Source organism: Opisthocomus hoazin, chromosome 5 (assembly GCF_030867145.1).
Source record: "Opisthocomus hoazin isolate bOpiHoa1 chromosome 5, bOpiHoa1.hap1, whole genome shotgun sequence".
In the NCBI taxonomy this organism is placed as follows: Eukaryota; Metazoa; Chordata; class Aves; order Opisthocomiformes; family Opisthocomidae; genus Opisthocomus; species Opisthocomus hoazin.
The window spans coordinates 70,896,899-70,914,210 of record NC_134418.1 but is presented as its reverse complement, the minus strand read 5'-3'; the positions used below and the strand labels follow the sequence as shown (position 1 = coordinate 70,914,210).

Sequence of the window (17,312 nt, the reverse complement as noted above, 5' to 3'; positions counted from 1 at the left end):
GTATCATTCCACTTGAACAACAAGTCAAACAGTTACTAGTATGTGGGTTTTGTTTGTTTGTGGTGCAATACCTGGACATCTATACAGCTTTCTTGCCTGTGCAATATCTCCTTTACTTAGACGAGTACGCTGGCCAATGGCAGGTCGTATACCATTATCATCACGGGAAGGGAGAATGGTATCCAGAAACATGCCCCTAAAAAAAATAAAAATAAAAATAGACCCCAAAAACCCCTATCAGGTTTCTGTGATAAAACTGTCTGAGTGTTATGAATGTATAATGCTATTTTGTGAATCTAGAATTTACATTTGGCATAAATAAGAGGGTAAAATGCAGAACTTTAAATACAGAAAGCATGTCATAAAAATTCCTCAGGTTGGCAAACTTTATGTAAAGTTATCAAAAAAGAATCTTCTTTCAGTACAACAATTAACATACCAGCTTTTGTATTTCTGTTAAACAACAGGAGGTAAATCCCTTATTACTATTCCAATTACACAGGAAAAAGGCACTGCTGTTAAGTTCTTGTTATATTGAAAAAAATTAACTATAAAATTGTATAAAAACAGATAAATTAGGCCCTATCACACAATTATTAATCACATAGTTCCTATTTCTAACAATGTTTTAGGGGAAGTCTTAAAGTCTAATTTATGCATGTAAGAGCAGGTAATGTCAGGCACGCTTGCCAACCATTCTTCTGTCCAGTGTTGTAACAGACCTAACTTCTCTAGCCGCTGCTGCTTTTGAAACATAAATGCTTACTTGGCAGCCTCTGCTTGTGTTGCAATAAAATAGATGAACTTACCATATGTGATTTCAGTAACATTTACCCTGAATGACTACGTGTAACAGAGCAGCACATGTGTTCCAAAAGTGCAGTTTTATTCAAAATTTCCCAAATTTTAAATATGCTCCAAAATATTTTGGTAGTTTCAAATAAATTTTAAAAGAATAAGATACAAAACTAAGTTCTATTACCACATTACAGAATTTGAAAATCCCTGAAACCCCATAAAATGGAAGTTAACAGATGAATATGTCTCTGTGTTCTCTTGTTCTTTAATCTTTTTATATTGTCTTCTACACTTGTAGGGCTTTTATTGAAGAGTAAAACCGGTATTTTCAGGCATAATGTAGGTCCAAAAATGAATGAACAGTAAGGATCTTTATAGTTAGGAATACTGTTTATAAATACAGATTGGTTTTTAAATTATAATGGATGAACTGTTAGGAGTATTGCAGGTACATACTGCTCTCTTTACCCAGTCAGACTTCTTATGGCATCACTAGAAATTTTGCAAAAAAATAATCATCTCCGGATGTTACCCTAATCTAAACAGTGAAATACACTACTTACGGCATTATTCAGTTTTTAGAAATAAGACACTTTAGTATTTCAAAAAAGTGTTTGTATCAATAGATTATAATTTTATTTTCCACTGATTTTTAGTAAAAGCTGAAACTGATGCTATTTATATTTTGAAAAATTTGAAAACAATCCTCTCTTATAAGCTTTAGAACTTTATTAAAGGAACCACCCATAAAAGTTTTAATACAGCATGAACATCGTTACTGTGCGTGACTAGAACTTTGTGAATTCTACTACTTATCCGGGTGAGTAAAGTCTAACAACAAACAGCTGGCAATATTCTACACTGAGCACAACTCATGCTTTGAAGATAAAGCAATGCAAACCAACACATGACCTCATGGGTTTGCTGGGTTTTTTTTTAAACAGTATGAAGTAACAACCTCTTGTACCTTGGGGCAGGGCATGCCTACTCATGGCACTATCAGTTATTGCCAGCTTGGAAAGTGGTGAGATCAGGGCCCACAGATCAAATTATCTTGATGTTGTTATTGCCCTAGGACTTGGGGAGGGGGGGAGGGTCAGGCTTGTTAAATTACTCTATTTTATATAGGTTCTTATAATCTCTTCCTTAAAGTAATGTACCTGTAACTGGATTAAGCGATATGACTAATATCTACTTTGTGGCTCATTCCCACGCTCTTCCAAGGGTCAATTATGTGTATGTTGAATACAGTATTGTTTATTTCAGAGTCCCCGATTGTCTAGTATTTTTGCCACATCACTTTTCAAACAAGCAATTTTTATTGGATGTTTTAATTTTTTTTTTTAATTTAAATTACTCTGGTATGTTTAGATAGCAATTAGCTAGTCTGTGACTTGGTATGAAATATAATAGGACACCAGGTGAAAGCCTCCTGCTTCTCTTGTTCTACAGAGCACTAGTAGCAGTTATAGTAGTAGCCTAGGGGAACAGCTCATTGTACAGATCCCCACAACACAGAGCTTTGGAGTGAGCCCCACATGAGCTACTATGGAGTTGCGAATGGATCAGCCTGCAACAGGCCAGAGCAAAACGAGCACAAGTCTTTATTGTACTGTTCTGATGACAGTAACAATCCGTACAAACAATAGAAAAAAGGCTGAAGCCTTTGTTATAAAAGGCGTGTCCTAAGACCATCATGTCTTCTGCCTGCACAATCCATAGTTAGACATTATGCAAAGGAGATTTCTCTTTAAGAGAACAGATCATGTTACACATAAAATTCCTAACCATTTCACTCATTTGGTTCTTCTAAATTCAAGTTTTTGTGGAGACAAAAACAAAGTGAGTATTATATGAAATGGTGTTTCCAGACTACCTTGTCTTAAAATCTAAAGAACTGAAGGAAGGTCAAAAGGCTCCTTTGAAACTGAACAGAACCAAAATGAGTTTAAATAGGTAATTAAATTATTCTGACTTAAAATAAACAAGCTGTGCTTTGACTGCTGTAAGAATACTATATCGCAAAGGATATTTTAAGTGATTTCAGAAAACTTAAAAAAGCACAGTTCTTAGCATTCACAGAGAGGAATAGAATTAAAAGTCAAAAGGTATAACCTGAGACTCCAACCTTGAGAAAGTGTTCCTGGCATAGTGCATAATGCTGTCAAAGTCATATGGTTCCCCAAGGGAGTTCACCTCTCCAGGCTCCATCTTCAAGAAGTTGTATTCCTGACCTACGAATGATTGATAATTAGAGTTTCTTTAATATCTTTTTTTGTGAAGATAAAAAAGAAACAAGAAAAGAAAACCAAACATCCTCACCTAGTCACTCACTAACATTCATAGATCAGCCATTTGGGAGTAACTGTGTGCTTTTAACACAGAGAGCAAATATGTCTTCTGAAACACACATCTAGTTCCTGTATTTGGCATTTAGAAAGACTGTTCTCATTCACCTAACCCACATAAAGGCCCCACACTTTATGTTGCGCTTCATGTAGAATCCACAAAATTTGCTGGCTAGGTTCTTAATTCCAGAAAGAAACCATTTTGACAGCAAAGACCCTGGAAGAACCCTCCTCATTGTAGACTCATTAGACTGGATACTAAAAGAGATTTTGCTTCAGCAAAGGCTACTCTCTAAGCCCCCATGTAATAAACACACTACAAAGTCACTTTTTCTGGAGTCAGCTGTTGCAACTTAATAAAAGCAGAAGAGGAACAAAATAATTATATTTAATTCATTTTCCAGACCAGAAATTCTTTGCCTTAATCAGTGTATTAAGAGACGCAAAGCAGCCCTTTCTCCATTTCATATTCCCATTGGTGTCTTGTAAAGAAACCTGCAGTGGCATTAACATTATTAACCAACATAATTTGCATAATATAACAAAACCCATATGTCTTGGTGGTCAAGACTTCCTGACCCATTTAGTGATCCTCAAGCTCATGCCACACCACAAGAAATGGTTTCAGCCAGAAATTAGAGAGACAACTGAAAGGAGAGAGCAGGAGGCTGAGGATGGCACTTCAACTGATTTGCCCCGTCGCAGAGAAAGCATAGGAGAAGAGCACTTGTGGCATCTACACTTCAACGACATACAGACAACAGAAGGAAGGCTTGGATGCACGGACCCTTTCAGGACTTCAGAGACTTGTGAGAGTACGTATCAGCTGCCAGTCGTCTTCTAAGTCATACTTGAGGTGGCAAAGATTTATTGCATCTCAATTCTATTTTGTTTTAAAACATTTTCTATAGCAACAGACAAATACTCCAAGCTGTCATTGGACAATTTCTGATGTTACCCCTCCTTGAGCAGAGGATCCCCATAAGTCAAAATCAGTGTTTCACAGAGACCATGAGCATTTATGAACTTTGCAAATGAAACATGCCTAGTTCCCTCCAGTCTTGCCCACACGACACAAGGGTACAACAGCTAGTCTGACAAAGAGATGACAGTTACCGTTTAAAGTTCTCAGGTTCCTCAGATACTTTGTCTCAACAACACCAAGACCACTGGGGAAAGCTGCAGGCTCTGGAGGGAATCAGCAGCCTGGAAACCATGAGAACATTCCCCATCTTTGTCACAGATTCAAAGTCCTCAGCTTCCCTTACAGCTCTAAACATCTCAGGCAGATAAAAAGCTTCTGACATGTTTCTACTTATCATTCAGTAAACGAGGAAAGAAAAGCCCTTTCTCAAGCACAGAAACATGACTTTTAAAGGGCTTTAAGAGCAACTGCTTCCTTCAAAGTTTTTGAGCACGATTACTATTTCTCTCCTTCTGGCCAATACTATTTAATGGCTTGCTACTTGGCCAGATCTTTAGAAAAGATCATATCTTAGTTGCAGTATTTCATTTGTGAATCAGCTTGAGATCAGTCTAGCTAAGAGGAATAGCAGGCATAAACACTCATTTCTGCTATTTAGTTCATTTCTGCTGTTCAGCGTTCAGTTTTCAGAGAGTTGAGCGGATGAAAGAAACACCAAAAATAAACAGATTTTTTTTTCTTCCCCAAAATACTTATCAGAGTATCTCACCAGGCTGGATGTTCTCTCTAATGATGGTGACATGGTCATCACGGTCTGGTCGTGTATGTTCATGCCAAAAACCTATCACATGACCCAACTCATGGACAACTATACCAAATTTATCACAGTTCTTGCCAATAGATATAGCCTGAGGACCATTTCCCCTTCGACCCACATAAGAACAGCACCTGTAATTAAAACACAAACACCATTCAAAGTTTTCATGCATATCTCTACAAAACATACAGGAAATTCAGTTAAAATATGAGAAAATATTAAATTAAAAAAATCAACAGAACAATGAACTATGCAGTTTCTGCAGTCTCAGAAACTCTAGATCTAGTGCAAGAACAACTTATTATTCAGAATACATAATAAAGGACACATGCACAATTTTTTTTCCAAATCAGGGTCATCTTCAAAGATGCTAGCTGTGATCAACAGAATTGTCACTTGTGGCCTTGTATCTTGGAATGACACAGGAACTTCTTTTCACCCAAAGAATCAATAAAGTTTACTCAAAGTATCATCTCACCCACGCATACCCCTGCTTCCTTGCCTGTGCGCACTCAAGAGGCATGCAGAGGGAAGTGGAAAGAACAAAGGTGAGTTTTCTGTGCTATACTTCTGTTGTGTGTCTTGACAGCACTCGCCAGACTCTTGGTCACTCAGTTCTAAGAAGTCTGCTTTATTTTATTCTGAAAAGTGATCCTACTTCATTAGTTCCATCTGTAAAGGGTGCAGAAATGATGCAAGTGAAATAGTAGTCCTTTAAAAGATTTACATACAGTGCAGCTGAAAATACAGAAGGAAGATATCCTGAATGAGGTGTGGAATCCTGTGATGCCACTGCGGAATCTCTCTTCATTTTTTGTTTCTCTAGCTATGGGTGATATATAATGTCATTTGCAACAACAGTGTATTAGGAGGATGAAGGCTCTGGATTTGCACGAACCATTTTTTTTCTCCCACTCCTGTCTTCTTGTAATAGGAACCTTAGTCCCAGAACATTATATTTTCACAAGAAAAAACCCAACACAAACAACCCCCAAAAAACCTAATCACAACGGCTCTCATGTTTCATTTGTGTTCCATTGCACTTCCGTGATTCCAGTGTAAACTTAGGGAACAGAGGTGCCCTTTTCAGCATTCATACTGTCAGCATTTATTTGAGATGTCTGCTTTTTGGTTAGGAAAAAAAAGTCTGCTGACTATGTTAGCAAAAGGAGAGAAAGGAGAGTAAAGCAAATCCTACCGAAATGGAAGATAATTTCGGGTTTCATAAGCTGATTCTCTGTCACCCCTGAAGACCTTAAATATTTCAAGCCAGCATTACATTCCCTAATAAAAGCCTGATTTCCCATTGCTGCTTTGTAAATTCTGCAATCTGTCAGGTGGAATGGAATTGTACCGAGCAGATCACCTCCACTCTCTCCCTCCTCCCCCTTTTTTTTAAAAAACATGTTTTCTGATGCAATATTTACATAGCAGAATATATTTGGTCCTTGAGGAGGTCGATGCTAGTGTGGAGAACGATCCTATCCTTCACATGCCCCTGCGGGCAATAAGGAAGAGCAGCTATGGGACCAATACCAATAGCAGGTTAAATTCTACAGAAAACATTTGCTGCTTTCTCCTTTTCAGGTTTTGTGGTGGCAAAGAGACTTCTCACTTTGGTTAGCTGGCTGGTCAGTCAATCTTGGTCGGTCATTTTCATTGATTTTTGTTAGTGTCTAATAAAATTAGAATTTAAAAATACGAACGCAAGAGAATTACACCCATGATATTTCAGCTCACTTTACCTGTTCTTAGTAAGCATGTATTGATTTTACACTAAAGGTTAAAATCAAGGATAGATACACCAAAAAATGATAGTTATATCTTAAAATTATAAAGGCCACATAAGTTACGTTATAGAGGAAAATATTACTAAAACAGCCTAGGAGGGTTGTGTCAAGAATTTTGAAACTATCTTGCAAATACTCTTGGGAAAATTTGTTGTTCACATTACAATCATTCCTTGCTATCTTCACTGATTCTGAAGTATTCCTACCCTCAAAGTAAGTTAACTCTTTTCTTCCTGATTTACATAGTTCCAAGAATAGGTGTGAATCACCTTTTTAGGTCAAAGCACTGAATTAGCCTCAGTGCTTCAGCTAGAGTTGTGCAATATCATGTTTAATTAATTTCTTAAGGTGTCTCTCTTCAAAGCAGGTAAGTAAAAAGAACAGCAATTTAGAATCCCTGCTATAATTCTGTGCCATTGTCAGTGTTGCAGGTTTATGGGCTACTGTTCCACACCAGAGTAAAAGAAAATAAGTAAAACCTGTGTATTGCTCTGTGTACTTCCTTCATTCTATATAAACTGTGTTTACACAAAATTGTTATTTACGGTATTTATGATGTAGAAATACTAACACTGATATAAATAATAGGAATGGAAAAAAAAATACCTTAAGATGTGTCCTAAAAAGAGCATAGGTGATAAAAAAGGAGCAACAGATAGCAGAAATACAATTAAAATAAAAAGTTAGAGCACTTGCACCTTTTTATCTCATGATTCCACAGTGGATTTCACCTTTGCACCTGACACGCTGACATGGTTTTGCTTAACATTTTTCAGACTGCGTGTTTGCAGAATAAATATTATGGCTACAAGTGAATATGTAAACATAATTAAAGACCGACAGATATTTTCAATATCGTTCTAACCTGAGTTTTTATCTTTCGTTAGTCACTTAACGACTATGTTTTTATTATGCAGTAAGGAAACTACCATGGTTCACACACTCTGTTATTCACTCATGCTTACCCTGGGGAGAAAAGTGTGCGGATTCTTTAGAAGGTTTGTTTTTTTTTTGTTTTCTGGGTTGGTTTTCTTTTTTAACCTCGTACACAGTTATTTACTGTCTCATCCAGTTGGGGAGGAAATTCTGGAGTACACATTTCATACTGTGAGCCAAAGGTAGTCAAATTTGCAGTCACTCTCCATTCTCAGAAAAGTTCATTCATTTAAAAAGCTATTAAAGAACTTCTGTCCTCAGTATAGAATTCCCAATTTACTGTCATAGGCAGCTGCTTTACTTACACCGAATAAATTTGTCAAACACAGTTCCTAGGTCCCAGATTTTAAATCTTTTGGAAAATATTGTTCCTTGTCTTTGAACACTTTGAAGTACAGCATTTGCCTTGGCAGTCTACAGGAAGCCATAGTAGAAAACATAAAAATCAATCAGATGAAGTAATCCACATTCTGTGAAAGTATGCACCATTTCCATATTGGATTAACTTAATGAGTTACAGCTTCCTACCTATGTTAAGGCCATGCACATCATTATGGTAATTATGCTATACTGACCTTAACTTGTGCAAAGAGATAAAATGCATTGACAATGCCTGATGGTTGTTTCAAATGTAGAAAAGCATAAAATGCATGCAACCTGTGAAAATTTACATTACAGACTACTAAATATGGATAAAATTCCACTAATTCTTGCATAATTTGGGTTGACAGGGAACTCTGGAGGTCTACAGTTCAACTTTCTGCTCAAAGCAGGGTCAGAGATGAAGTCAGACAAGGGTGGCTCAAGTCTTCAACCAGTCAGGTCTTGAAAACATCCAAGTATGGAGACAGCACCACCCCTCTGAAAAACCTGGTCCAATGCTTGGCTGTTCACACTGTGAAAAGTTTATTCCTTATACACAGTCTGATTCTTTCTTTCTTCAGCTTATGCCTGTTGCCTTGTGTTCTTCCACCAAGCACCACAGTGAGGAGCTTGGCTCCCTCTTCTTGTTGCCCTCCCTGTAGGAACTGGGGGCTGCTGCTGGGTCCCCCTGAAGCCCCCTCTTCTCTAATTGCGCAAATCCTGGACCCTTCGCATCTCTTTACAGGGCAAGTGTTCCAGCTCCCGAGCATCTTTGCAGCCCTGTGCTTAAGTCCTACCAGGTTATTATCTTTCCTGTACTGAGGGTCCACAATGTAGGGTCTATCTGTGATCTAGCAAGTGGTGAGCAGAGAGGGATGACCCCTTCCCCTGAGTCAACAGCTGCGCTTCTGTTCACTGAGCCCTGGAAGCTGTTGGCTGCCTTTGCTGCTAGGGTCCATGGCCAGCTTCTGCCCAGCTCGCTGCCCCACGGCCTGCTCCACAAAGCTACTCCCCAACCCAGAAGTGCCTGTCCTATCTTGCTCTTCCTTCCCAGGTGCAGGGACTTGCATTTGCCCATGTTGAACTTCAAAAGGTTCCTGTTCGTCTGTTCCTCCAGCCTGCCTGGCTCCTTCTGGGTGGCAGCTCTACCACTGAGCCTATCATCTAGTCTCTCCCAGCTTGGTGTCACCTGCAAACCTGATGAGAGCATGCACCATTACCTCTTCATGGGTCATTCATAAAGATGTTAAAAAGCACAGGTCCCAGCATAGGTCCCTGTGATGCAGCAGTTTCAGTCACAGTCTGAGTCCAAGCCACTAACCAAAACCCTCCAAGCCCAACCATGCAACCAGTTTTAATCTATATGGTTTTCCATTCATCTATAATTCTGCAAAACACATGTTGGAGACTCAACACCTTTAAATACATTTGTTTAAATCCTGAAATTTATTTTGAAATTTATAACCTTTATGATCTGACCACAACACACCATGACAGTACAAGAGATTGATGAGAATAAAGTTAGGATAACCACGCATAATCATGAAAAGGCAGAACAGATCCTTTAGTTTAAAACACTTTCAACATTTCTGCTGAGTGTTCAGGTGTGGAAAACTACAGAGAAGAATTGCAATGCAGAACTAAAGAACATTAATCCTTATTTATAGCTCAAAGCAAATCAATAGTTATTAAGACTGTAGCTTGTAGAACATTTAATACAATTTCAATAGTTCTAACAAGCTTCTGTTACTGACTTTGTGTACTTCACATGCTTCAACTAGCAAAGATATATTTGGTGGCTTCAAAATTTCCATAGATTTTTCAATATCATTTTTGCACAGTGATCCTTTGGAGGCAAAAAGAGAATAAGTAAAAAGTGAAAAAAAAAATCAATAATTATTCCAGATAGTACCCTCTATGGTTTCTCCAGCTCTGCTTTTATTGACACCATTCACAACAAGAACAAAAGAATAAAGCAAGAATTTAATTACAGTCTCTCTCTTGGTCCAAATGAAATAAAAAGGACAGGAAAAGAAGTTTTAACCTTTTAAGGTTGTGCACTGTAATTTGGAAAAGGTCAAGTAAATAGCTGGGCAATAATAGCAGAACAACAAAATGGCTAGTATAACACATTAAGTTATTCAGATAATTTGTTTTTATAAGAAAATACGGCAAAAAAACCTAATCAATATCTACTTAATCAATTTACCAAATACAATTAACAATAGCAAAGAGTTGCTTGCTTCTCAAAAACAGAGGGGCTTAATATCAGCTCTGAAAGCTTTTAGTAGTATTTCATAAATCATATAGATTTATAGATGTTCACAGAAATCACCTGGCATTTTACTATTATAGTCATAAAAAAGAGAGTAGTTGGGCATTATCAGTTGTGTGTGTAGTGACTTTGGGTACCTCATCTGACACATTTGAAAGAGGTTTTCTGTACAGAAGAAAAAAAATTAACTGCAATCTTTTACATAGTATTCCTTTAACACTGAACAACAAAAACCCAACACATTGATAATTATTTTTTTAACGCTTGCCTGCTCCTAAAAACAAGCAGCTAGATGACTATGGCAATTCCCTTACACTGCTTACTTGAGAGATTTCAAGTACTTCCCAGAAATTATAAACAAATTTATTGAGTGTTTCTTTAAATGCCAAAGAAAAATAGAATTTTCACCAAGTCTTAAAGTAACAGCAGCAATGCACACTAATAGAGGTCATTAGGATTTGCTAGGTTGAATGTCATGTCAAGCACACCGGATTCATCCAATTAAGCTATAAGACTCTGATCACTTCAGCAATTGCACTGAGTCCAAAGGGTAAGGGTAAGGAAAACTAAAATAAATAAATAAATCTATGAAAGAAATTAATTTGCAGTATCATGGGTTTGACCCCAGGTGTGTGTGGCAAAAAGCCAAGACCTCTCTGTGTTGTATGAGCACTTGTCATACCCCTTAAATTGAGTCAACACGCAGCCTTTAAAGCTCCTCATCCCTTTAATCTTTATTGCACCAGACAGCAGTTGGAGGCAGTAACTATTTATGAATCTCTAATTCCATTTAATCAGTCTAGCTGATCAATGATGGTGAGCAAAGAGAAACAAATGACAGAGAGAAAGTTAAAAGACTGGAACAATATGCTCATTCTTTTAAGTAATACAGCTACTGTCACAATTCCTCTTAATATCAAGCAAGAGAGAATCAGGGTGGGTCAATGTTTCAGTTTTTTAAAAAGCTGCACTCTTCAGAACGTGATAATATAAATATCCTCACAGACCACAACATCAGCTTGCCATGGCATTGATCGTATGAAGTTGTGGATGAAAAACTGGAGAACTTCACAAGCATACTAGGACTTTGTATCATCACAAAGCAAGCAAAAGTTCAGAAAATTAATGAACAAAAACTCACTTGAGAAGAGGAGGGCTTTTTCTTCGTGAAAACACACCTCTTTCAATCACAAATATAACTCATTTTGTACAAAGGAGATATTGGCTATGACCTGGCTTGATGAATTTGCTTATTGTCAGGGATCAATACAGTTGTAGCTACCAAATGTTCTGATTCACTGTCCTAAGAGGACCTGTTGCAATGGCAGAAGTGGCTACTGCTTCTTCACCTTCTCAATGGAGATGACCATCCCAACATTACGAAGAACAGCCAACTGAGTCCATTCCTCAGGTAACAGCTGCCTATCCCGGTGCATTAGCATAAATCACCCCTCGTTCAGTTTCTGTCACTACACTGTGTTTTAGACCAGGGCAGCTGGTCCCCTGCTCCTTGGTTGCACCCACCCTGCAGGCCATGCCACGACCCGCAGAGAAGCTGGGTCAGCTGTTGTGGGTAGGGAGAGCAGCAGCTGCTAGCGTGAATTACCACCTGACTGCATGAGTCAGCACTCATGCCACAGGTTATTTAGCACAACTCGAAATTTCTTCTCATTCCATAGAAGTGATTGAGGTCTTTTATAACATGTAATCCTTCTCAAAGCTAAAGTATGCTACAAAAGTGTACCTCGGGCGATGAATTTAGCTGTTTCACTGACTTTAAGAACTTGTCTGTAATGCCTATTTAATAGACTAGTAAGTTCAAAAACCATTAAAACATTCAGAAGCTGTTCAGTCTACAATGTTTGGAGAAGCACATGAAAGAGATCTGATTTTCCTGTATCTCAGACAGCTTTGTCAAATACCCATACAAGAGGATATAGCAGTGCTTGTAATAAGTCATCCAAAGTTTGTCATAAAAAGTACTTAAGTCTTCTGGTGGAGAACAAAATTGCCACAAAGTCAGATCAAAGGCATGCTGAGATGCCAGAACAATATGACTAATTGTTCTTTTTTCGTCTCACTATATAAAAAGAAGCTTGATCTTGTACTCAGAATATTTATTAAGAGCATGTGACTAGAGGCCATCCCAGTTTGCTGATCCCTTTTTTGGCTTTGCATAGAAAAGTATACTGACTGCATCTTCAGACACTTCCTATCTGATCGTAAGCAACATAAGGATAGAAAAGCACTAGTGAACAGTGTGTTTTCAACCTGTTTACGGATTAGAGTTTTACTTGCCCTCATCAACTAGCTGTCTAGATATTTGCTGTAATAGATATCAATGCAATGTGCACTGCTTTGGTAGAAGAATCATAAACACCAGTATCTTCTAGTGATTCTCACACCTGCAGCTAATGGGCACAAATGACTATCAATACTTACAAAACTTTAAACTACTAAGTTAGTGCTTCAGCTGTACTAAGAAACAATATTTCAGTGATTAACTGATCTCAGGGAGGCACCATGCTTAGGTACTTAAGTGGAAGGAGAGACTACGTAATATATGAATTAGGCCTAGTGCTGGATCAGCAGAAGTAATGTTTCATCTGGACAAACATGCCCTAGTTTTGAGTCCTCAATTTCAATTTCAAGAAAAATGTGGACTAGCTGAAAAGAATCTCAAAGAGAAAAACAGGATGATCAAAGGCCTAGAAAACATGACTTACCATCAAAGATTAAATGAATTAGGCATTTTCTAGCCTAAAAGAAAATAGAACTGAGGGCGGACACAATAACAGTCTCAAAGTCTCTAATAGTTTCCTTCAAAATAGAAAGAGCAATAATCTATTTTCTATGGCCATGGTGAGCAGGAAAAAAAGTTAATGTACGTTAATTACAGCAAGAAAAATTTGGTTTAGCTATGACCAAAAATACTGCCCCTGACTTCCTACATTTCTCACATAGAGGATACCGAAGCAATACATTTCCTAGCAGGCTGTGAAGCATCCATTTTTGCAGGTTTTTAGAAACGAGTTAGACAACCTTGTATCAGCAATGACTTAGGTAGAGCTGTTTCTGTCTTAAGAATACATTAGACCTCTTTCTGAGATTCCTTGCAGTCCTATGGGTCTATGATAATCAAAGCTCATCTCTCATTCATTGCCGGTATACAAACTCTCAATTTTTGGAAGGTCATGTACCTCTTGATAACCAGCTGCTGTATTTCAAATTTGCTTTTTTCATCACTGCCCCTTCTGGGATGAGCTTCCCATGAACTGCTGCAAGAAGTAATGAATCAAGGATATTTTGAAAGAGCCTAATGTTTACAAAGGCTCTATAACATTTGACTTGCTAGTGTGCTAATGTTGTAATCTGAGGCATTTGTAGATATTGCCACCTGAATTTGCACATATATGACTGTATCCTCTTTCTGTTTCATTAAATGTGTTATGTTTTGACTGCATGCTCTTTGGGGCAGGGTTTATCACTTAGTTTTTAATTTCAACAGTGCTAAGCACAATAAAGTCTCCCTCATCTGTGAATGTTAGCTGCCATGGTACTGCAGACAATAATGACACAATGTGCTAACAAACCAGCACAGCAGGGTGCTATGGGAAAGAACCGAGATTAATTCCAATGTGACTGGCCATGTAGCAGCAAGTGTTTGCAGATGGTTTGGTGTCGCTTTTGTCTGGGCCCTTCCCGTGGAAAATTCTGTATCAGCACTGTATGCACATGGTTAGCGCACAGTAGCTCCTATTCACCCAGAGAAGCTATGTTGTCTTTCATCTGGCTCATCCTGAAATGGCTGGTGGATCCAGGACCCCCCAAAAAGCCATTCAACTGCCCCTTATGTTTAGCCTGTTTTTTTCAGTCACTGGTGGACTGTTTGTAGCCACACTCTTCCTTGTTTTTATTTTAAACTTGTTACAGCCTTTGTAAATTATTAGTAATTTGTAAAGTACCCACCAATAAAATAACATTAACTGTAAAGGATAATGGTGACTTTGAAGGTAGATACTGACTATATTCCTACCTTCTGGTTCAAATTTGTTATAATCCAGCCTTCACCCTAAAGTGACTTGATCTCCTGAATCATCAACCAGCCTAAGGAGCAGTGCTTTGGCTGGAGAGATTTTGTGTCATTTGGCACTTTGTAGAATTCACTTTTCACAAAACCAAGGTCTCTGTAGATATCCCCATACTTTTCTTTCTAAAGTGCCTGAGACCACTTATATCTTTCACACTCTTCCATTCAAATTCACATTGCTTTCTACCTCTGTGAGTGCAGGGAACAGTCACGATTATCCTCTGTTTCCCATTTCTCTTCCAGCTATATGTCAGTATCCCTGAATCCTACCTTACAGGTTGCATCATTAACTAAAGTAATAGCCATGCTAGGTCAGAACAGAAGTCCATTGCATTTGGCACTGCTTCTCACAGGGGTCTACAGCAGACCTACAGGAGCACAAGAACATGACAGGTAAGTTCACAGGTGCTCCCACAGAATAAGTTCCCTGATTGCAAGCATCTGTGGCTCAGAGACTTTCCAAGGAAAAGGTGATGCCTTTCTTAAAATAGCCTAAGTGGGTTTTATTACGTTGTCCTATGCCTTAAGAAGAACGTCGGGGTAATATAAGCAAATAAGTCTACATGTAATTTTATGGGCTATAATTAAGTACATTCAGGATCATTCCTACAACACAAGCAGATCCCAAAGCTTCTTTTCACAACCCTATCCCACAAAAATGCAAAAGTAGGCATGCAAAGTGGTCAATGATCAGAAAGTCAGGAAGACAATGTGCTGTTCACTGTGGAGGCTACAGCCCAAACAGAAGGTGACTATCAGAAGCACAGTATTTCCACAGGTAGCGTACGCAGAAAATGAACATGGTGCACTCAGGAATGCCACTGACCACTGTATAAAATTAAGAATTCTGAGTGGAATAAATAAGAAACATAGCTGACTGAGGCATTTGTGAGCAGAAATAGCTGAAGACAGAACATGGTGATTAATGGAAAGCTGCACTGAAGAGTAATCGAACTTCTTTTGTTCACATTTACACATCAGTGATCTGGAAGGAGGAGTTTGCAAAACAGTCATGAATTGACATAACATAAACAAATCTGAGCAAGGATAGTCCAACAATATGAGAATTAAAATTACAATTAACAGTAATTAAGCTGAAAAATAAATATGGGATAGATGTCCATCCATAATGCAACAGTAAACACGCAACATGGAGAAAACTAAGAATAAACAAACAATAAGCCTGAAATACCTTTAGAACTATACATATATTAAAAGCATGACAGAACGCCAAACAAAAAAGTCTCATATTTATGTATATATAGCAAGGTCATTTTATCTACAAATAGACAAGAGGCATAACTTCCAAAAGTTACTATACACACTGCTTTCAATGAACCCAAAGCCAAGCAGAACACAGGCATCATTTAAATGCAGTAATGATCTATTCATTTTCCTGTGAAGTATATATTCACCGATAACTGCAAAGTGGACAAACACGGCCAAACACTGAAAGCACAAGTGTCTGTTACCATGCATACTCACTTACCCACATGGTCTGTATGTAAATACAATATAACTTTCTTCATCACTTCGTTCAATAAATGTAACACACGTGTACTTTTCCCAGTGCCGCATAGCCTGTTTGAACATGGCGCGCTGGGTGCCTGAAAGAATAATTGTATGAGATCAGACAGGAGACTTCTCTAACTGTGTCTTGTTCCTTAAAATGAGATTTCAATACAAGGAATATAGGCCTGTAAGCAGTCACTGGATCATGAACTCCTGTGTCCCAGCAGTCCCATCTACTGCCAGATTTCAGGGATATTCAGGCCGTCATCTCATCACAGTGTATCTGCCTGCAAGGGCACCAATACTGCCCGACACACTCTAGCAAACACAAAACATCCAATAAAAAGCACGGCTGGGTTACACCAGAGGAAAACAGCAACAGAAATTTAGTGTTGTTCATGTGCCTGCATTAGCATAATATTTGCTAAGCGATTTTCCCAGATGAAACTCTCAAGTGGACCACAGTGGGGGGAAAAAAAGGAAAGAAAAAGAAAAAAATAAGAAAGAAAATTGAGGAACCCTGGATCCTAGCTATCTACCCAGAAGAAAAAAAAAAGAAATTCCTACAGCCTTCAAATCTGGAGACCTATTTAACCTAAGCCGTGTAAACAGGCACACCAGTCAAGGCATTTGATTTTAATAATTCGGTCTTGAACAGGGACCAGTCTCCACTTCTTTGCATCAAAACCTTTCAGAAACCAAATGATCCACCAAAAGGGGAAAATTCTTAGTTTCGTACAATACTAAGCATACCTGCACACTTCTTTTAAAAATGAGAAACGCATTCAGAAACAATCAAAACTATACTCTGGATGCAGAAGCAGCAAGGCCAGCATTCACCACAGAACACAAAGCCAGCTAGTACACAGTACTTCAGGTAGCGTAGCTACATAATTTCATTGCCTGACAAAAAACAAGGCTTATTAATTTAGAGGCAGTGTCTAAGAATATAGCTGTATTACTTCTGAGCTAGAAATCCACAAAGAACACTACTATCTGCCATGAATTCGCTAACAGAAAGGCATCCAACTTGCAGATATTTGCAAAGATGCATGTTACAGCACAGGATAATTTTTAAAAAACAACAAAACAAACTTGTTTAAACTTAAAAACAACAAAACCTCAAAGTTCATAAAAACAGCAAGTTCAAATCATGTCAGGATCCTAAATATTAAAGGTTATTTCATCCCATCTTGACCTTTTCTTTTATCTTTAAGCAATGTTTGCCAAGGTTTAGAATTTATTTTTCATTATGAAAAAGGTAAAATGTTTAACATGATATGCTTTCATTTAGTTTACTACCATAATTTCAGAAGATGGTAATCCTAAAGCAAAGGTCACATTCGGTATAGTACTATGTAATTACACAAACTCAAAGTTTGACTGTAGCTGTCAGTTTGAAAGGAATGGCTTTGATGTCTCCACACACATACAATGTGTGAGCATTTGCATGTTTCT

General features: G+C 38.0%; 1 protein-coding gene across 1 annotated transcript in view; it reads right to left on the bottom strand.

Annotated features, from left to right (window-relative positions):
* Positions 1 to 17,312, bottom strand: part of TLL1 (tolloid like 1) — a 141,807-nt gene that overhangs the window by 53,835 nt on the left and 70,660 nt on the right. The window contains exons 6-9 of the mRNA XM_075421672.1: positions 15,832 to 15,949; positions 4,841 to 5,019; positions 2,927 to 3,032; positions 72 to 196 (exon numbers count right to left, since the gene is read on the bottom strand). Of these exons, the coding sequence (XP_075277787.1) occupies positions 72 to 196; positions 2,927 to 3,032; positions 4,841 to 5,019; positions 15,832 to 15,949 (528 nt within the window). The remainder of the gene's footprint in view (positions 1 to 71; positions 197 to 2,926; positions 3,033 to 4,840; positions 5,020 to 15,831; positions 15,950 to 17,312) is intronic.